At 34.4% G+C, this 21,973-nt stretch overlaps 3 protein-coding genes across 3 annotated transcripts; all 3 read left to right on the top strand.

Annotated features, from left to right (window-relative positions):
* Positions 1–186: 186 nt before the first annotated feature.
* Positions 187–5,832, top strand: SNAP-ALPHA (alpha-soluble NSF attachment protein). Its single transcript, NM_001281126.1, is given in 11 exon segments — positions 187–333; positions 1,225–1,260; positions 1,262–1,274; positions 1,377–1,379; positions 1,382–1,449; positions 2,062–2,141; positions 2,454–2,605; positions 3,438–3,597; positions 3,681–3,728; positions 4,191–4,271; positions 5,467–5,832. Coding segments are annotated over 11 exon segments (867 nt in total). The 5' UTR covers positions 187–188; the 3' UTR covers positions 5,548–5,832.
* A 519-nt stretch (positions 5,833–6,351) lies between these two features.
* Positions 6,352–8,835, top strand: LOC100248412 (uncharacterized). The gene is made up of 2 exons (XM_002274061.5): positions 6,352–6,493; positions 6,782–8,835. The coding sequence occupies exon 2, from the start codon at positions 6,921–6,923 to the stop codon at positions 8,586–8,588; it is 1,668 nt and encodes a 555-aa protein (XP_002274097.2). The 5' UTR covers positions 6,352–6,493; positions 6,782–6,920; the 3' UTR covers positions 8,589–8,835.
* A 9,776-nt stretch (positions 8,836–18,611) lies between these two features.
* On the top strand, positions 18,612–20,091 carry LOC100853125 (senescence associated gene 20). Its single transcript, XM_010659903.3, has one exon. The coding sequence runs from the start codon at positions 19,390–19,392 to the stop codon at positions 19,750–19,752; it is 363 nt and encodes a 120-aa protein (XP_010658205.1). The 5' UTR covers positions 18,612–19,389; the 3' UTR covers positions 19,753–20,091.
* The last annotated feature ends 1,882 nt before the right edge of the window (positions 20,092–21,973 follow it).

Genomic DNA, 21,973 nt, shown 5'->3' with positions numbered 1-21,973 from the left:
ATAGTATAAACTGAAAACACTTTGTGGACCGGTCCACATTCTCAGCCCAACTTCTAGTGGCACTAGCCCAGGTTAATTAATTAGGGCCCACTATCCTTGGATGAATCAGATACAACCGTGGCAATAGTCATTCCCTTTGGCTTCTTCATCGTTTCTGCAACTCTGTAAACCCTTAGATGTGAATAACCATGGCGGATAATATACAGAGAGGAGAAGAGTTCGAGAAGAAAGCGGAGAAGAAGATCAGTGGCTGGGGATTGTTCGGTTCCAAATACGAAGATGCTGCTGATTTCTACGATAAGGCTGCCAACTGCTTCAAACTCGCCAAATCCTGTATTTTCCAGTTTCTTTAAATCCCACAAATTTTCCCTTCTTTTTTTTTTTTCATAGCGGGAATTTAAATGAGAGAAAGGATTAGAAATGCTTAAGAAAAGTTTCCATTTTTGGATTTTTGTTTCTCGACCATTTTCGTTGGATTTGGCAAGGTTATCATTTGGATTTTGATTGGATTTTCTTTTTGGATTTTTATAGTGTTTTTGGATCATTTTTTATTTGAAGATTTGAATTTGGTTGTTTTGGATCGTGATGGTTTTTTGATTCGGTGCTTTAACTGCAAGGTAAAGCAAGCAGCTTTTGGATTAAGGTTGTGTTAGAATTGATCGGAGAAAGAGAATGCACAGTTTTAATTATGTGTTTTTTGCGAATCTGTCTATTTTCGAAGACACTGTTAATGTGTTTGGTCAAGCTGGTTTGGTTGCTGAGAAAATATGTTGAAAGAAATGGAATTGTCATTTTGGAACTTAATTTTCATTATTTAGAACCTGAGATTCAAAACTATTTGGCTTATTGGGTTGGCATTTCTTAAGAAATGAAAATCTTTACGGGTGGAATGGATTAGGAACAAGGTGGATTGATGAATGAATGTGAGACCAAGTCCCTGTTGATGAGCACTGCACTTTTTGATGATTTCTGGCTCCCAAACTCATGAAATGCTGCATCATTGATTTTTCTGATATTTCTTTGTTGCTTATCTTTTGCTGATAATGATAATGATGATCCAATGGTATTTATTTTATTCTAAGTTAGAAAATAATCTGAAATCAATTTGGTAATTCAAGGGGGCAAGTGTTTCAAAATAATTAGCTTATTGTTTAGTTTTATATTTCAACAACATTGCATATACATAATATGTCTTACTAGTCCCTATGATATATGGTGTTTCAGGGGACAGAGCTGGATCGACTTATGTCAAGTTGTCAAACTGTTATACAAAGGTAAGTGCTCCGAATCCATGGGATCAAACAACTTTAGTTCTTTTTTTTTTTTTTTTTCTTTTAATATAAACCCACTTGATATTGTTAGTTTTGTGTTAATAGCTGGATAGCAAACATGAAGCTGCACAAGCTTATGCTGATGCTGGTCATTGCTATAAGAAAACATCTGCTAAAGGTATGCATGGTGTTTGCTTGTATCTCTGATTTTAGTTTTTTCTTCATAAGCATCATGGTGTCAAATTTCAGTGTACATGGTCCCTTCTTCCTTGGGTTTCTCACTGTGACTGATTTGATTTCTTTGGCATGAGCAATTTGCTATGACTCTATTCATCCACCATGCAGTTGAGATTTTTTTTGTTTTTTTTTTGATAGGCAAACAAAAATTTATATTGAAGGTTCCTAACAAAAGAGGTTGCACACTAAAGAGATAATGACAGAATAACAATGTAGAACCTAATTCTTTGAATCCATGTAAGATTACCATTTTTTTTGAACTCTGAAAACGATTTGCAAAAGGGGTTGGGGGGTTGGGGTGATGGTGATTCCTTTGTGTGTTTTCCCTTTACAAGATCTTTTATTGATTATATGAGGTTGAACGACAAAGTCAACAGCTGACATAGTTTATGCCTTTTCTTTTATACCTTTTGTCAGAAATCTCAGGAATATGACTTTCTATTAATGCATGGGATGGTCTCTGATGGTTGATTATTACTAGATTCACTACAGAAACATGCTTTATAAAAAGTCGAGTGTATTCCAGTCCTCATCAATATTTTTTTCTTTGCAGAAGCCATTTCTTGCTTAGAACAAGCAGCAAATCTGTTTTTGGATAATGGGAGGTTCAACATGGCTGGAAAATATTACAAGGTATGGTTTATCTACTGGTTTTTGCCATCAATCTATAATCTGAGGCAATAAATTAAAATGATTAATTAGTTGCATATGGCACATCATTTTTGTAATCTGTTTGCATTTCAATTGATTTTCTTGAACTCTGGTGCATCATGTTTCTGCAGTTCCTTTCATTCTGTTCTACCCAGGATCTGAGATATTGTTGAACGATGTCAAAGTTTATTCAGCAGTGGTGCTTACATAATATCATTGTATTTGGTCATGAGATGATGTTATATAAAAGTATAGGAGATGATTGACAACTCGGAATTACTTTTTCATTTGCAGGAAATTGCTGAATTATATGAGCTTGAACAAAACTTTGAGCAGGCTATAATCTACTTTGAAAAAGCAGCTGATATTTATCAAAGTGAAGAAGCAACAACTGCTGCAAACCAGTGTAATGCAAAAGTTGCACAATTTGCTGCTCAACTAGAACAGTAAGCCTCTCCTCCAACTGTAGATTTTTTAACTCTCTAAAAGGTTTATACAATGTTTGAACACTGTATGTGATGCATTGATTTCTCAGTACCTCTTTCATATGTATTGTAACCTGTGTTTGTCTGCATAGCAATCCATTTGAGAAGTTTGTTTGTGTGACAAACAAATTTATATCATTTGCCTGCCTGAAGCATCTTGGTTGTTTTTTAGACTTGTTATTCTATGGAGCTAAGATTTTAATTCTAGTCAGTTTATTTGTTTGATTGTATTTATTTATTTTCATAAAATTACAGTAGTTAACATTTCATCTGCATTATATTTTTAGAAAGCAGTATTCAAATTTCTGTGCATACATTCTCACAAGGTCTTGGGTATGGATAAACCTTAGGACTGGTAGTGACATGTTTCTGTGGGATTTTAAACTTGATTTGAGCTTTAGTTGGCTCTTTTCACTCAGATGCAGTTGTTTATGATTCCTCTACTGATAATACTGGCAATAAATTTGTACGGAAAAGACTACCATCATTGGACACTGTTTTTCTTGCTTCTTTTGTTTAGAATCTCATACACAGTTATATGTACAAAAGTTTCTGTTGGATATATATAATCATTCCTCACGATTGATGTCCTCATTTACCCATGAAATAGTGGCAGTGAATCCCTAAACAAAGAGTAGAATGATATAAATGAAACATAAAACCATAAAGCTTAAAGCCTTTTCATTTTCCTGGAATATGAGTTATTACAGTTGTTATTAAGGTAACATGTAGGTAAAGAGATGAACTGTATATTGATGTGGATTTGAACTATATGCCTATGGTATTTCTCCAGATATCAGAAGGCAATTCAAATTTATGAAGACATAGGACGACAATCACTAAACAATAATTTGCTGAAGTATGGAGTCAAGGGACATCTTCTTAACGCTGGCATTTGTCAACTTTGCAAAGGCGATGTCGTTGCAATTACCAATGCATTAGACCGATATCAGGTCTAAGTTTGTCTTTGTTTAGCTTTTTGAAATTGTATCCTATGGGCTGGATAGAAATATCAATATTGCTTTTTCTTTTGCAGGAAATGGATCCAACTTTTTCAGGAACACGTGAATATAAATTACTTGTGGTGGGTTCTCTTACATCTTGTAAGGATTTTCATTGGTTTTTCATTTCTTTTGAAATGGTAACCTTCTCAGCTTTAGTTAGCTACTCATGGTTGTGGGAAGTTGCTGCCTAACTTACACATGGGGTGTTGGAAATGCTAACTTCTTAAAATCTAGACATAAACATGTGACTAAATGTTAATCTATTCTTGGATTCACTTTACCAGAAGTTGCACACTGATGAATATTTTGAGCCTGGATGGATGACATATTGCCTTAGAATGTGTCGGGTTGCAAATGTCTCTTTTTATTTTCTTGGGGCTTCTAATACTTTTTTCTTTTTCTTTTTCTCTTTCTCTTTTTTGTCTACAGAAGGAAACCCTTAACTTGCAAGTTGCAACTTCTCCATTGTGGCAACTTTGATATCTTTATTATAAAAACTGAACTCCTCAGGGTAGTAAGGAAGCTTGTTTTGTGAATGGCAGGATTTGGCTGCTGCAGTTGATGAGGAAGATGTTGTGAAGTTCACTGATGCTGTTAAGGAATTTGATAGCATGACCCAACTGGTACATTTCTCCCCTCCATTGCAATTTTAATTCCATTTGAAACACCTCAAGTTTTGGATTTCAATTAGTTTGTAGAAATCTGCAAATTGGGTGGGCCACTCTTGCACTGAAAAAAATGTAATACAGACTGGATAGTGCTTTTGTAGGAGAAGTTGAGTCCTAGGTTTGGTATTATACCATCACAAAAGGAAAGAAAGAATTGTGATTTATTCCTTTATTTACTAAATCACCTAAGAAATGGCACTGCTGAGAACATGGTGCCTTTACAAATTATATGTCCCTGATTTTTAAGGGATAGAAGTAGAATGCTGAGAGATATGGCACCCATCTGAGAACAACAGATCTCTTCAACATTAATGTTCTAAATTTGTAGTACTTGAATGTTTGGTTGAATTAGGCTTGTAGTCCCATGCTTCCGCCATATTTTGAAAGATACGACAGACCAGTCAACAAATTGCTAATGCTGAGTCAATAAAAAGCAGAAGGATATATTTAAAAAAAAAAATGTAAATAAAGGAAAAACTGGGAAGTACACACTGTAGCTTTCATTTTTCAAGCTAAGGCTTCCATCTGATGAACCCAGTCTTGCATTGATATTGAGTCTGTTACTGTTGGATGGTTGGTGAATCAGTACACGGAGACAGTCCAATCCATAATATTAGCCAATTAGAGATGTGGCTTATGGGTGCAATCTTGTAGAAGGATCCAATTAAGACAGTTTACGGAAAAGTAGTATGAAGCATCCCAGTGATCAACTAGATGTTGCTATTGCCTGCCTCCATTGAGAAAACAATAGCAGTAGCTATTGGCTTCTCGACCATCTCTAACTGTTAATTTTCCTAGGCAGTCTTCAGCAGCTCCATTTCTACTTTTCTTAGGCTTCTTTAAGACCTACCCCATCTTTCAGGATTTCTGGGCATGATATTGGAACTGAAAGCCAGAGTGCCCATTCAGAAACAAAATGGGGATTGGTAGACAAAGTTCTCTCACAGCTTACCATCCAATCTCCTTTATCCTTTCAAACCCCCATCGGCTCATTCAAGACTCACTCTCCTATGGACATCTTGCTTGATTCTCTGCACTTAGTGCATTTATATTTATTTAGCTGTCAGACTGGTTTTTTCTGATTTTTTTTCTTCTTTTAATTATGAATCTAAATTTCCTGAAGTTTACTTTGTTTGATTCTACCGCACAGGATGCTTGGAAGACAACCCTTCTACTGAGGGTGAAAGAAGCTATCAAAGCCAAAGAACTAGAGGAGGATGATCTCACCTGAGTCCTATTTCTCGGTTCCGTTTCAGGGTTTTGTTCAGGATGATTTCTTTGTATAATGCCGTTGTGTCTGCCACACATTCACGATCTCCAATTTTTTCTTTTTGCTTTCTTCAAATCTTCTTGATTTGGGTTTCAATCAGAATGTCTATGCTTGCATTTCTGAGGGTGAGGTTCTAATGTGATCATTGTTTTCCTTGCTTGTATACACACACCTACCATTTCTGAATTCTCAATGTCGGACTCAAGCGAAAATGATTGAATTTAAATGGTTGTGCTTTTATGAATAGAGAATCATTTGCAAAAATGCCATTATTAACAGTATAATTGATCCATTTGTAACTTCAATAACCGTTTGTTTAAATTAATGACATTTATATCTCATTTGTGCATTAAAAACCTGAAGGAGGAGTTCATTCCAAAGTCATAGCGTTAATATGTAACAACTTGGAAATAGTAATCCTATCCAATAGGAATAAATTTGTATAATTTACTCTTAAAAACAATGAAAAATATTTTAAAAAATTGTTAAAAATAAAAATTTATTGGACGTAAGGAGTTAAAAGCTTGCTTATATATATAGATAATTTTATGGAATTTATCCTTTTAAAAATTGACGAATTTGACTAGGGTTGACTTGAAAAATGGCAGATTTTTTTTATTTAAATAATTTTATTTTTTAGGAAAAAAAAAAAAGAAAGAAAGAAAGAGAAAGCAGCATGTGGATGGATTCCTAGCTTAACAAGTCAGCAAAGTCCACGTCTTTTTGGGTCTTTTTTTTTCAATCATTCTTTATTTTTTTTACCCTTTTTGGAAGAAGTTATAACGTCAAGGAAATTTCCACCCAGTACAAGGATATGCTCTCGGCTTTGGATTCTAGAGCTGTCTCCTTCCAGATTATATTGGACTCTCTGTACATCTGTTCCTCTGCCATCATCATGGGACCATAGGTACGTTTTAGCTTTTATTATCTTCATGGTCTTTTGAAAAAAAAAACTGTACTTTCCTTTTATGTAAAAATTAAATTCTTCCTTTCAAAGGGCATTTTTTTCTGGGTGTGTTTCATGAATTGGAATTTATGATTTATTCTTGATGGGTAGTGATCATATTCTATAGTTTGTGAAATTGTTGTGAATTTCATTCTGGATATATGGTTTTGGCTTTTGGATTGCGAGATCTTCACTGGCAACATCGGTTTTAACTAGTTTATGTGATTTTGTGATGAGTTGGGAGAACAGGGTGGAATGGAACTGAAATTGAAGTGGGTCACCTGGGAATTGGGAAGCTGAAATTCATGGTGATTTGCACACTTTGAAGTTTGAAGATTTGTGGAATTGGAAAAACCCCAGAAACCTAGTTTTTGAATCTGGTGTGAGAATGGTTTCCACTGATAACGGTGAACTCAAAGAGGAAATTGAGGAAAGCAATGGGAGCAAAGTAGAGGGTCTGGTTCCTCTTCACATTTCAACATCTCAAAGAGGGTTAATTAGTGATGAAGACACTAAAAAAGGGTTTAAGAAAAGGTTTCTTGGTAGAGTGAGGTTGCTCAAATTTGGCTCAGCCAAATTTCGGCAACTAGCTGAGGGGAGAGATGAGCTTTCACGAGCTGTGCCTTCTTCCAGTCATCATATTAGGGAGCGTTTCAATGAGGTTTTTATGCGGAAAATTGATTGGGTTTCACTCAGGAAAATGTGCAAAGAATGGATTAGAGACCCCATGAACATGGCCCTTTTTGCGTGGATTGTGTGTGTTGCTGTCTCGGGTGCGATTTTGTTCCTTGTCATGACAGGGATGTTAAACCATGAACTACCAAAGAAGTCTCAGAGAGATGCGTGGTTTGAAGTTAATAATCAAATTCTCAATGCGCTGTTTACTCTTATGTGTTTGTATCAACACCCAAAGCGATTCTACCATCTTGTCCTTCTTTGCAGATGGAGGCCAGAAGACATTTCTAAACTTAGAAAGATTTACTGCAAGAATGGGACTTATAAGCCCCATGAATGGGCGCACATGATGGTTGTTGTTATTCTACTCCATATCAATTGTTTTGCTCAGTATGCGCTTTGTGGTCTTAACTTGGGGTACAGGAGATCTGAGCGACCCGCTATAGGAGTTGGAATATGCATAGCTGTTGCAATTGGTGCACCTGCAATTGCTGGTGTTTATACCATTGTTAGCCCCCTTGGGAAGGAGTATGATTCTGAAACGGATGAGGAAGCACAAGTTCCAATCACAACTGACTCAAACAGGTCAAGCCAGTTGAGACGAAAGTCGATGGAGAGGAGGTTCTCATTTGCATCAAGGGATGAGCAGAGGGTTGTCGAGAGTAGGCCAGAATGGAGTGGAGGGGTTCTTGATTTCTGGGATGATATTTCTCTAGCATATCTCTCACTGTTCTGCAGTTTTTGTGTTTTTGGGTGGAATATGGAGAGACTTGGATTTGGAAACATGTATGTTCATATTGCTACTTTTCTTTTGTTTTGTATGGCTCCTTTCTGGATTTTCAACTTGGCAGCTGTTAATATTGATAATGACACCGCAAGGGCGGCTTTGGGGACGATGGGGCTTATTCTTTGTGTGTTTGGCTTACTCTATGGCGGATTCTGGAGGATTCAGATGAGAAAGAGATTCAATTTGCCAGCTTATCACTTCTGTTGTGGTGAACCTGCTGTTACTGATTGTGCACTGTGGCTTTGCTGTTGTTGGTGTTCTCTTTCTCAGGAAGTGAGGACCGGGAATTCCTATGATATTGTAGAAAATACATTTTGCAGGAAAAAAATGGATGGTGGTAGTCAGCTGCCAATTTCACCTTTGCCTCGTGAAGATGGTGTGAGTCAGATCAGGTCCGGCTCAAGTTCTCCACTTGGGAACAGTGCCAGCCCATTGAAAATCATAGCTGCCTCTCCAAGTTCAAGCAGAGCTTCAAAGGGATATTACAGTCCCGAAAGGAATCTACCCGTGGTGGAGGAAGAGTCTCCTGCAGGAGGTAAGGATGAAATTATGATACCACCTGTTCCATCATTGATACGAAGAGAAGCAAATTAGCAGAAAAAGAAAAAACGTTTGATACCTTTCGGTGTGGACTAGTTCGTGTAATTACTTTATTTTTGAGTGTCACAAATACATATCATACCATGTTTTCCATACCTTACTGAAGGCATCTAGTTTCCATATGATATTTGCATTGTGTTTCTTAATTAACTCCATAGTTGAAGAAATACTTTACCTTAATTAGGCAGTTATTTTGTAGAAGATAATCTACCTAAATGGCAGTAATTTCTGTGATCATCAAGCATGAGATCTGTACTTCTGCTGCTTTCCTGTCTTCCTATTTTTCTGTTTTATGTGGAATGCTCTCTCCCATGGGTTGATTTATCTTTGTTTCAGGTTGAATTCTTCAATAAACTCAGACTGGTACTTTGAGGTTTTTGTTCATAGGTTGTTTTGCCTCCACCTTGAGACTAAATAATTAGAATGCGGTTTTAGTAATACTATAATTAGAAATGTGGGAGTAGTTAGGATTATTGACATAAAGATACCTTCAGGAGGGGGAACCTAAGTCCTGTGTTGGAAATAGAATTTAAGAGAGCCTAAAATATATTATTTAATTTCTTTCCTTTCATCCATGACCAGAAAGTACTTTTACCATATCATGCATTTCCTTAACAAGTTTTCTTAGGCAGTTTAATGAGAAATAAAAAGCTTTCATAGAACATAGACACATGAGGTGGAGGAAAAACATAATAGCAACCGATAACGGTCGTACCCTCTGTACATGTGTGTGCACTTACCTTCATGTTTGCTTTGCATGACTTCTTTACTGGGTTGATTAATTTATGTATGGATGATCATTTCTTCTCTTTATTGCTTTCGGGTGGCTTATGGAGAGCAGGATTGAGGATCTGAACTCCCTCTAGAGTTGCAGGCCTCAAATATAGTACTAGTGTATTTGGTCATCTCGGCCATTCTCAAGGTTTCTCTCTTTAGGCCCTTTTGATGAGTTGGTGTGAACTCAAGCTTGTAAAAGGAGAATGAAGGGCAAAAAGGGCATTGATACAATGGGATGATGTTGCAAACACCCAGTTATTGACATAGGGGTTTTAGAAGATGATGGTTCTGATCATATGTTAAGTATGCAGTAGGATGAAAGTTGTATACTGTGGTTGTTCCCAGTGCAATGCCCACTATAGAAGTTTCCCTACGACGATGACTGTCTTTATAAAAGCTCTTGCTCCTCTTCTTTATTCATATTAGACATATTGCAGAGAGTGCCTGAACCTCGGCCTTTTGCTTTTGCCCTCACAAGCTGCAAGCACAGCCACACATTATTTGTCACTAATCTGTTGGTTGAGAAGCCACTCATCGCTGTTGTATTACATTGCATAATGACGTGGCTGATCTGTGTTAGTCGTCATGATTTTTATAATTAGCAACAACTCATATGGTAGTGCTGGTGTTTGTTTAGGTATCAATAGACGACATTTTCTGATTCATATACACCACTATCACACACAGAAAACCTTCTTTCCCATCATCCAAACAGCAAGCCATGTGGTATCTGGAATTTAGGATTTCTCCATTAACATCATTCTTAGTATTACTATTCTCATTTTGGTGATTATTATGATTATAACTCAAAGATGTTTTATATCATCTACCCAACATTTAGCATTCTGTGAAGTGGTTTGATCACGTTGGAGACCTATTGGGTTTATGGAGGTTGTGCTAATGAACTTTAATACCATCATGAAAACTTTTAAAATTTAAATTTGGTAGGAGCATTTGGGGAAGTAGTAGAAGAAAAATAATAGAGAAAGATGGGAAAAAACAAATGAATTGGCCATGGTGATTCAACAACCCTCTTGGTTTTATAGAATTAGCGCCATTAGTTGATAGTCATACAGATTAAAGAGTGATTTTATGTTTGAATGAGATATCATGATCAACTTTCGGTTCTCTTCGCTTGTCCCTCAATGAGTGGAAAATGAAACTTGCTTCAAGCCTTTATGATCATGGTGATTCCCACCCGATGTGCTTTTGGCTTCTTTTCCCTGTCCTCATCTCTTCTTAAGAAAATTCTCAACTTTTTGGTCATGTTTTCTACTTTATGAATGGCCTTTGGTAATAGGTTCTGATCTCAATTTAAAAATTCTCAATGATCATGGGAATGAGGTGAGCCAAGCTGGTGTCATACTAGTTTTAAGAATAGGTGATATAGACAGGTGAAGATTTTATCATTATACCAACGAGAAAAACAATAATAGTTCAATTTTATAATGTGTTATGCGGAAAACTGGCAGAAAAGCCTCTGCAAGAAAGACAAGTGTGGAATTGGAATATCCATGGCCCATGCCTTGAAAAGAACTTGTACGCGTAAATCACGTATGATAGTTTGTTATTTTAAACGATGAGGCTTTGGATTAATGAATGAATTATGAGTCAAGACAAGTGTGGAATTGGAACATCCATGGCTTATGCCTTGAAAAGAACTTGTACGCGTAAATCACGTAGGATAGTTTGTTATTTTAAATGATGAGGCTAGTGATTAATGAATGAATTATGAGTCATGACAAGTGTTGAATTGGAACATCCATGGCTCATGCTTTGAAAAGAACTTGTACGCGTAAATCACGTAGGATAGTTTGTCATTCTAAACGATGAGGCTAGTGATTAATGAAGGAATTATGAATCAAGACAAATGTGGAATTGGAAATTCCATGACTCATGCCTTGAAAAGAACGTGTACGCGTAAATCACGTAGGATAGGTAGTTATTTAAACAATGAAGCTTGTGATTAAAGAATGAATTATGAGCGACTCTTTGGTATTCAATTACCTTTTGGTACCATACCAAATGTTCTTGTCTAATTTTACTTGGGCATGTGTAAGAATGAGATCAAGGTGACATGTCTAAGCTAAGAACACGACCAAATAGAAACAATGTCATCTTAGAAGTGATTAAGGCCTGGGTGGGATAGTTTTTTGTTTTTTGTTTTAATTTGAAGCTGAAGTTCAAGTTACCATAATAATTTTTAAAGGGTAATTTTGGTATTATTCAAATTCTTTTAATGCATAAGTAAACTAGAGTTTCATCATATCAGGCAGTTCCTTAACAAGTTTTCTTAGCCAATTTAATGAGGAAAAAAAAAATTATTGCGAACAACATAAACACGTGAGGTTGAGGAAAAACATAATAGCAACCCAGACTGGGCATACCTTCATGTTTGCTTTGCATACTTCTTTACTGGGTTCATCAATTTATGTGGGGATGATAAAGTCTTCTCTTTATTGCTTTGGGGTGGCTCATGGAGTGCAGGATTAAAGATCTGAACTCCCTTTTGAGTTGCAGGCCTTGAATATTATTAGTGTTTTTGGTAATCTAAGTCATTCTCAAGGTTTCTCTCTTTAGGCCTTTTTGACGAGTCAGTGTGAATTGAAGCTTGTAAAAGGAGAACAAGGCTGAAAAAGGCATTGGTACAATGGGATGACGTTAAAGTATTGATGTTGCATACACCCCGTGGTTGAAATTTCTGATCATATGTTAAGTCTGCGTTAGAGGATAAAAATAGTAGACTCTGGATGTTCCCAGTGCAATGCCTACTACTGTAAGTTTCCCTATGATGACGAATTTGTCTTTATAAAAACTCTTGCTCTTCTTTATTCGTATTAGATTGTATTGTAGAGAGTGTCTGAACCTCTACCTTTTGCTTTCCCCCTCCCAAGCTGAAAGCACAGCCACACATTGTTTTCACTAATGGGTTAGTTGAGAAGCCACTCATTCTGTTATATTATGTTGCATAATGACATGGCTGATATGTGTTAGTGATCGTGATTTTTATATTAGCAGCAACTTATATGGCACTGGTGTTTGTTTAGGTATCTATAGATGACATTCTCTGATTCATATATGTCACTATCACACACAGAAAACCTTCGTTCCCGTCATCATTCAAACAGCGAGCACTATGATCTATGGAATTTAGGATTTCTCCAATATCATCGTTGTTACTTCTTACTACCATTCTCATTTTGGTGATTATCATGCAAATGAACTCATTGAATCGAATTCTACGCAAGATGCAATAGAACTAGAACGATTTCAGATCTTCATTTGCATGCAACATTCCCATATGAAACCTCTCTTCCTTTTAGATAAAACTGCTCTGTTTCAACTCAAAGAAACTTTCATCATATACCCAACATTTAGCATTCTGTGAAGTGGACGATTAACGTCTAATTACGATTAGAACCTATCGGGTTTATGGAGGTTGTGGTAATGAACTTGAATACTATCATGAAAACTTAAAAAATGCAATGGGGTAGGAGTATCTGGGGTAGGAAAAAAACAAAGGAATTGGCTGTGTAACAGCCATATAGATTAAAGAATGATTTTAAGTTTGAATGAGGTATCGTACTCAAACTTTCGGTTCTTATTGCTTGTCCCTCAATGAGTGGAAAATGACACTTTCGGTTATGGTGATTCCCACCTCATGTCCCTGTCCTCATCTTAGGTTTTTCTCGAGAAAATTCTCAACTTTTTGGTCGTGTTTTCTACTTTATGAATGGCCATTGGTAATAGGTTATGATCTCAATTTTAAAACTCTCAGAGATCGTGGGAGTGAGGCCAGCCAAGCTGGTGTCATACTGGTCTTGAGTATGGACGATACAGACGGGTGAACATTTTATCATCATGCCAAAATGGGAAAAGAAAAAACAAACTATAATAATAATAATAATTCAAATTTTATAATGTGTTACGCGGAGAACTGGCGGAAAAGCCTCTGCAAGAAAGACAACATATGGAATTAGAAAATGCATGGCTCATGCCTTGAAAAGAACTTGTACGCGTAAATCACGTATGATAGTTTGTTGTTTTAAACCATGAAGCTAGTGATTAATGATTGAATTATAAGTCCCTTCTTGGTATTCAATTATTCGATTATAGAAGATTATTTATAAAATATTTTTTAAAAACATTATAAGCTATTTGTCAGATTTTTTAAAATATTTCATAAATTTTGTTAAACATCTCTTTTTTTAAAAAAAAAAATATTTTTTAAGTTAAAAATACTTTCTAAAATCACCCGTCAAGCTATGATTACTCTATGGATTGAAAGCATCTAATAAAAGAATTTAATAGGGAACAACCCCTACACATAATGCATATAGCAACCGGCGAAAAAAATAAAAAGCAAAAAATAAGAAGGATCGGTAGGAAGTAATTAATAAAATTTTAAAAATTCAAAAAAATGGAAAAAAAGCTTTTTAGTCGGTCACCTAATCTTTTAAAAAGTTAGACGGTAGGGTTGAATTTGTTCCAATTGTAGCAGGTGAGATTTTATGGGGGTACTGAATGTACTTGGCTGACATTTTCAAAACAACCCAAAATCTGAATTGATTTAAAAAAGAAAATCTAAAATGAAATGAAAAATCCCTCCTAAGCTTGCTTCCTATGGAGGGATTTGCCATTTCGTCTTAAAAAAGCACCAAATCCAATATCATAAGTCATCCTGGGCTTACTTTACGGAAAGGTATTGCTCATAGAACACCAATTTTCAAACCGACCCAAAGCTTACTCCGAAGGATTAACTCCAAATCCCAATCATACTAAATTCACCAATTTTTTTTGCGCTTTTTCTATGTGAGGCTGTTGGATATAGGTGGAAATGAGATAAGCTTTTTTAGCTCCGTCTCATTCCTAAAATGATGAGTTTAGGATAAAAATAAATGGGTATGAGATGAATTTAAATATTTTTTATTGGGTTGGAGTCGAGATAAGTTTAGTTATGACTTTTATCCCATCCATATCCCTTTAAATTTCCGTCTTTTTTTAGGAATTAAAATAAATATAAATAAATGGAACAAGTCATGATGTATCAACCCATCTTATATCTATTCTATTGTCATCCCTATGGATACTCAAGATAGTGAGGTGTCTGAGTAAACAACTTATCCTAAGCTACATATTCAAGTAGTGAGTTGTATTTCTCTCGTTTAACCATAATTGTTTAGGCAATCAATCACAGTAAATGGATTTGTTACACACCATCAATGGGTCAATCGTTATATGTGTTATCAACAAGATACATTATGAAATTAAATGTAAGAAGTAAAAATGGGTCATAACGGCCCACGGGAAATTACAAGATTCACTTTATATAAAATATAGAGGAATAAGAATCCAAGATGCATAAAACTCTTCCCAAAAATTCATTTTAAAAACCTTAAAGTTAACTTAGGCATTAGAGATGTCTATCCGGAACACATTTGGATGCAACTTTTTGCATAATCAAGTGAACGAGACATTAGAAGAGTCGCCCATTGGATCCATCATAATATAAAACCAACAATTCCTACTCTTGAAAGACTTACTATCTTACTCTAATGTTAAAACCAAGGCATTAATCATTCAAATCAAATACTTCATACCTAGACTATGATAAGTGCTAAAAAGGTTGATGTAAGACTTAAGGAGGATCTATAATTTGACTCACTAATTAAACCAAAGATATTCACCATTTGGGTAAAATACAAAAGTTTGGTCATAGGCTTGTGAGGATATAATTTCTATTTTTTGTTTTATTTTTATTGTAATTATAATTAAATATTTTAGAATTAGAAATTACAATTAGTTCTATTTTAAGCATTAAAATTAAACTAAATCGATCTAGTCCATTTTAAGGCATTAAGAACTCTAACTAATTGAATTTAAAAAAATGATTTATTTGATTGGGTTCAATTGAATAATAATAATCAATGGAAGTCAATTTAGTTCACTTTAGTTAGATTTGGTTCCAATGAGTGACAAAAATTATTTTTAAAATTTGAGCCAAAACAAAAATATCTTATGATTAGGGACTAAAAGGTTGAAATCATACTATTAGAAGAAGTTGCCTTTAGGCTCAATTAAATCACATCATACACCCTATTCCAAATCACGCTATTATAATCCAACGACATAATTGCAAACTATCGTTCTCGTGAATAGAAAATATATGCATCAAATTAAAAGTTCGTTTAGGATTACTTGAAGTATTTTCAATGAAAGTGTTTTTTAGACAAGAAAAATCATTTATATAATGTCTCTTCAGAAAATACTATAATCGATTGTTTAATCTTATAATTGATTTTTCAAAATTTTAAAAGTGTTTCTTAAATTTTGTTAAACATTTTATGAGTATTTGGTAAATAAACTTAATAACTTAAAGTGACTTAATAACTTAATTTAAGTTATTAAATAAATTAAATATTTTTAGTAAAATAATTAAATTGTATGACTCAAAATCAAAAACAATTTTAAGTAATAGGTAAAAGTAATTAACTTATTCTTAAATCTATATATTTATTTTACCTTTTTACCCTTATTTGCCCTAAATACCCCCTATAATATTTTTTGTTACTCCAGGATCTTCACTGTTACTCAACTATTTTTTATCTAGTTATAATTTATAAGGATAAATATATCAATTTGATGATTTAGAATTATGTTTTAAGTTATTTTTATCATAAAACCTTTATACTTAAAATAAAAATTAAGTAATAAGTTTTCAGTGATTTAACTTAAAATAAAATTAAGTCATTAAGTAAAAAATATTAAGTTTTACCAAACAATCTTTAATGTTTTTTTAAAAACACTTTTTTAAGTTAAAAACGTTTTCAATAATCACTACCAAATTAATTCTAATAATGCAACAAGTAATTATTATACGCTTATATTTGAATTGAACTTGTTCAATTTTACATTTATAAGAGTCAATCCACTTTTCGATATAATTAATTTTTTGAATACCCTCGTAATAAATTTGTAAATTTTAAGTAAAATATTTTTAAGAGAAGATTGTAAAATGAAACTATGACACCCAATTCGTAGTCAAAACCTAGTTGCAAAGGCCAAAACCAACAAACATCAAATAAAATAAGAAGAAAAATATCTTAATCCACTTTCAACTACAAGTAACTAGTGCCTGTCTTCATCAGCTTGGATTTTGAGCTTCAACTCGCTAATCTATTCAACTTTCACCCTGTATTTTCCCATAGTAATTTTTCACAATTATTTTCTGAAAGAGGTGGACCACCCCTAAAGGACAACAGCTTGGAGCCATCATATCTGAATGATGTGGCAAAGATGGGCCAACCTGGCACACCAAATGCTCTGTCACCAGTCTAGCTCCTCACTGTGATTCATTGTACACTTTTTTTGGGGTCCATCGATGAAGACAGAATCAAAGTTGGCCACATATTCAAGAGTGGACCCTTGCTTTTTTCTTAATCATGACTGTCCAATATGTGACATCCACCTATTTACAGTAAGGGATTTTTGTCACTCACCTTTCGTCTTTACCTTTTTCTTTTCAATACAATTTTTTTCGTCTCTGTTCGAGTCTTAAAAATGCATGTTATTTTACATTTTGGTTGGAGTATAGAAAATTCATGACAAATAAAAATAAAAGTTGCATTTAAGAATTAAGAAAAACAATCTTTCATAATAGTTTTTAAAAATTATTTTATAATATTTTATAAAATAAAGATCTATTTAAATCGTTTTTGTTGAGGCCTCGCGTATCTGGTGATCCACGTAGTTACCAAATGGATGGACGCACGATCTCAACCAATATAGATTCTTGATTCAGTCGTTCCACCTGCAAAAGGCGTCCGGACGGGATGTCCGGACGCACCCTCCTATGGTTTTGTCAGTCATGGTTCAAAGAGAGAGATAAATCAGTTGGCCTTTTACTAGGTATAGCAACCTTACCTTCCCCTTTGTGTGAAGGTTCATATATATAGTCTCAGAAGCTTTGTTTCTCTCTTTAATGGCAAGGAGATATTTTGTGTTATCATGATGACACTAGGTGGTGGCAGGGCCATCATCACCCTACGGGCGGCTGACAGAGATAGTGATAGTTGCTGCGATTGTCAGAAATTGTGGGAAGTGATCGTAGGAAGTAACTTGTTGTCACTTCATTCTTGTCCTTTCACCCTATAGGTGGTGGAGCGTGGGCCATGGCAGGCTGTTGTGATAACGTGTAAGACTTGCTTATTTTAGTCAATGATCTGGACAAACGTATCCGGATGACCTATTTTGGTCGTCCGAATGCATTTGTGGAAGTCGTTCGGATGTTCTGTTTATGAGTGTCGTGTGCCTCCTCTTGAGGTAATCCGAATAGGAGAAGCGTGTCACGTGTACTTTTGGGGAAATCCGGATGAGAATGTGTGTCACGCATCATCAGGAGATGTGTGCCACGTGTGGGGAGGGGTCCTTACAGTTTTTAATATATTTTAAATATATTTTTAATTTATTTATTTTTTGCAGTGGTTTTATAAGCCATTTTTAAGAAATTAAAACTCAATTTCATAACTATTTTTAAAAATAATAATGAAAAATAGTTTTTTTATAATGGTTTTTAAAATTTATTTTATAATATTTTGGAAAATAGAATTTTGTTTAAATGTTTTTAAATGTTTTTAAATTATTTTAAATATTTATAAATATATTTTAAAATAATTTTTATATTCATTATTTTATTTTAAATCATTTTATATTTTTTTTATAATTATTTTTTAAACAATCCTTGAAAATAAGTGAAAAAAATTAAAATATATATTTTTTAAATATCATTTTTTTAATTATTAAACATATTTTTCTATTTTTTTATTTTAAAGAAGTAAAAAATAGTTATCAAATACTAAATTTCTTTTCAAGTTTAATAAGATCTTTTGTGCTTAATTTGTTCAAAAGACTTATAATTTCAAAAAAAAAATGTTTAATATTAAAGTTAAAAAAAAATATTATTTCTTATAAACGTTTATTTTATTTTTATAAATTTTTTACGTTTAATATAATTTTTACAATACCAATATATATATATTTTTAATTATGAATTTGGTTTCAATTTCAATTTTTAATTAAAGCTAAAAATACAAAATTATTTCAAATGAAGCCTTAATTATATTTTAATTATTAAATAAAAAATCAAATAATATCTTTCTTGTTTTTTAATGTGTAACAAGGAAAATAGAATGATATAAAATAAGAATAATAATAAAAGAAAAAAGAAAGAGAATATGAGAAAAGTAAGAAATAATTTAAATTCAAACACGTACCGGATGTGGGTCCTAATGTTTTCATAGATGAGGTCGACCCAGCTTTTTAGTGACAGATACACAAATTTTTCCCTAGAAGGCTACAATCAGACAGAAAAGAAGTAAATAACTAAATAAGTGAGGATAGTAGATAGTCAAATAGTATACAAGCCGGCCCATCCTCGTGTCGACCATTTCAAACGTGTGGGGTCAAAAAAGTTGGCTTGACTTTTCATTGGTCCCAATGGGCCCCACATCTTGTCCCACACCACAACAAAAGTAGGCTGACTGGTCCTTTTCGACTTGCCACTCCCAAGCCGCCACGTGACACCATGGTCTCCAGACGTTGATTAGTTATATTCCCAAAATCCCCATTTCTTTTCACAAAATTCCCAATCATCCACGTCTTATTGTTCGGTGCAGTTTATGGAAAAAGAGATAGAAACAGAGGATCCCAACCTTTCCTCATCCACTCGCCTATATAAGGCCCGCAACCTCCTCGCTTGAATCCTTACCGAGTCTCTCAGAGCTTTCTCTTTCTTCCATTTCTCTCTCCTGAAATTACTCTCTCTCTAGTAATTAGCTCGCCGGAGTCTCTACCAGAACTGGCTAACTCACCGGAAATTCTGGAGGAGGTTGATGCGAGTAACCAAAGGGTGGTACGCGCCCTATATGAAGCCTTAGGCTCACGTGACGTCGACACGGTCCATCGACTTCTCGCCGCCGACCTCGAGTGGTGGTTCCATGGCCCGCCTTCCCACCAGTTTATGATGCGCTTGCTCACTGGTGTCTCATCCGACGAGTCATTTGTCTTCGAGCCACTCGCCTTCGCGTCTTTCGGTTCGACAGTCCTCGCCGAGGGCTGCGATCACAGCGGTTCAATCGCCTGGGTCCACGCCTGGACGGTCACTGATGGGGTAATAACCCAAGTCCGAGAGTACTTCAACACCTCCCTCACCGTCACCCGTCTCTCCAACTCCGACTTCACGACGTCACCCTCGTCGTCGATCTCTGCCGCGTCGTCGTCGTCGACTCCCTCGCCGCCGTCGCGCCATTGCCCCTCCGTCTGGGAGAGCAGCTTCTCGGATCGGGTCGGAAAATCGGTTCCGGGTCTTGTCCTGGCAATATAAGGAAACGTGCCGATCACTTGCAGCCGTACGCAATATAATAATATACAATAAATAAATAAAGAAGGAGTGATTTGGCTGCCACTCCCGATTTCCATATGGGCTGAACTCACCGGAATCTCTCGTGTCTGGTGGATGTGGAGTCCAAGGTTCTGTTTGGCTCTTTTGTTTCTTCATCCAGTGTGTCTTAGTTATCCAGTACTTTGGTTGCAGTATTGTACCGTGTGTCAGAGTTTGGAAGAACCAATCAGATGGAGATGCCTTCTTGGTCATATCTTCATCACCAGTGTGTAATAAAATGGTTTCATATTTCAATAAATATGTATTCCTCCGATTGCCTTATTTTGATTTGTTTTTGACTTATCGTTTGATTCCATTTTTCGAAAAAATAAAAAATAATAACTAAAAATGTGAATACAATGAATACATACTGTCTTGTGACTAAAAAGGACATAGGAGAGTTCTAGACGTCACGTGCAGGACGTGATCGCTTTCCACGTGGCATGATCTTTGTCCTCTGATTTTCCCATTCCCGTCAAATGAATGGTTGGATTTGCATGGGCTCCAAAAGTTTGAGACGTTGGATGAAGTTTATTAGCCCACGAATCAAGATTAGTCCAAAATTGTTGCATTTATTGTTCAGTTGTAGCTTGCATGAAGGAAACGTTTAATGTGAAATAAATTATAAGAATTTATAATATTTATTTATAAATTATATTTGCTTTTAATATAGTTCAATTTTTAAATAAAAAACTTTTTAAAAAAAAATGTTTTGCCTCAACAACTCATATTATTTAAAATTATTTTTCCAAATAAAAAAAATTTTAAATGTCAAAACCATCCTCATTATAACAAAACAAAAATATATATATATATATATATAAATTCTCAAAATGCAAAATAGATTGAACCATAAAAAAATTACTTCTAATTTTTTCATTATTTAAAAAAAATATATACTAAAACCCCCTTAATTTCCACTTGTCAATTTGGGATAAGTTGCAAGAATCGCCCAACCCCTCCTCTACAAAAGAGCTTAGAATTAGCTACAAATTAGAAGGGGCAGTATAAAAGGCTAAAGAAATTTGGGCATTTGCCACTTTTGTAAGGGCAAAATAATTTTTATTCCATTAATGTTGCTAATGGAAGAATGGTCACTAACTCTATACTTGCCATAATGATTTAAAGATATTAGGGCTTGGTGGAGATGACTTTTTCTTTTTAGCTTTTGTTAGAAAATCGAGGGTTTTTGTTTTTTTAGTTTTAAGTTCTATTTAAAATTAAGAGAAAAAAAAAAACAAACATCATCAAACTTAAATTCATAATGTTAAAGCTTATATCATAAGAGTTTTAGTTTATTTTTTAATAAGTTTCTATGATAAAAAATATTTTTTCTATTTTTAGATTTATTTTTTCTCTTCAAGAAAATTAAGTTTATTGAGGTCATTCACCTAAGGCTTCATCTAGATACATTTATTGTTTTTATTTTTAAAAGTATAAATTTTTATTTAAAAAGTATAAACTCATGTAAAAAAAATTACTTAACTTATGCTCTTATAAATTATTTTCAAAAATTTTAATTTAAATTACTATTATTTAAAAATTAAATAATTAAATAAAAATTAGGAAGCTTATTTAAACAAATCTAAACCCATCAGTTTGATATTCTTGGGCTTTATTTTTCAAGGGTATCATGTCACCATATCATATTTTTATATGCTAGTGCCCTTATACCAAAGTTTAAGGAAATACAAAATATTCTTAGAAAAATAAAGCTAACAAAGACCCATTAGACAATGGACAAGAAAATAAGTGAGGGCTTGTTGGTGGGGTTTTTGTGATAGTGGCAAATATAAGATAAGTGTAGTGGCATTGAGGCATATTCTTATGGCTGTATACTATTCTATGAGAGAACTTTTGGCCCACATTGAGAATGTCCCATCAAAAATTCAACTTCTTGAAACATACTCCATGTATTGTTTGTTACTATTCCCCTTCATATGTGACCCTAAAATTGCCAAGTATTTGAATCATTATCCATAAAATTTTTAATCATATCTTGCTTTGACACTTTACAAGTAGTAATTCTTGTAATTTGTGGAGAAAGGTTTTAAAGTCGGTTAAATTGAAAAATCTTTCATTGTGCACCAAAAGGGTTACCAAGATATTATGCATTGTCGATTAAACGGTGACTTCGATAACAATAAAATGAATTTTTTAAAAT

This window comes from Vitis vinifera, chromosome 13 (genome assembly GCF_030704535.1).
Source record: "Vitis vinifera cultivar Pinot Noir 40024 chromosome 13, ASM3070453v1".
In the NCBI taxonomy this organism is placed as follows: Eukaryota; Viridiplantae; Streptophyta; class Magnoliopsida; order Vitales; family Vitaceae; genus Vitis; species Vitis vinifera.
Note: the sequence above shows the minus strand (reverse complement) of the source record. Positions and strands in the feature narration are given on the sequence as shown.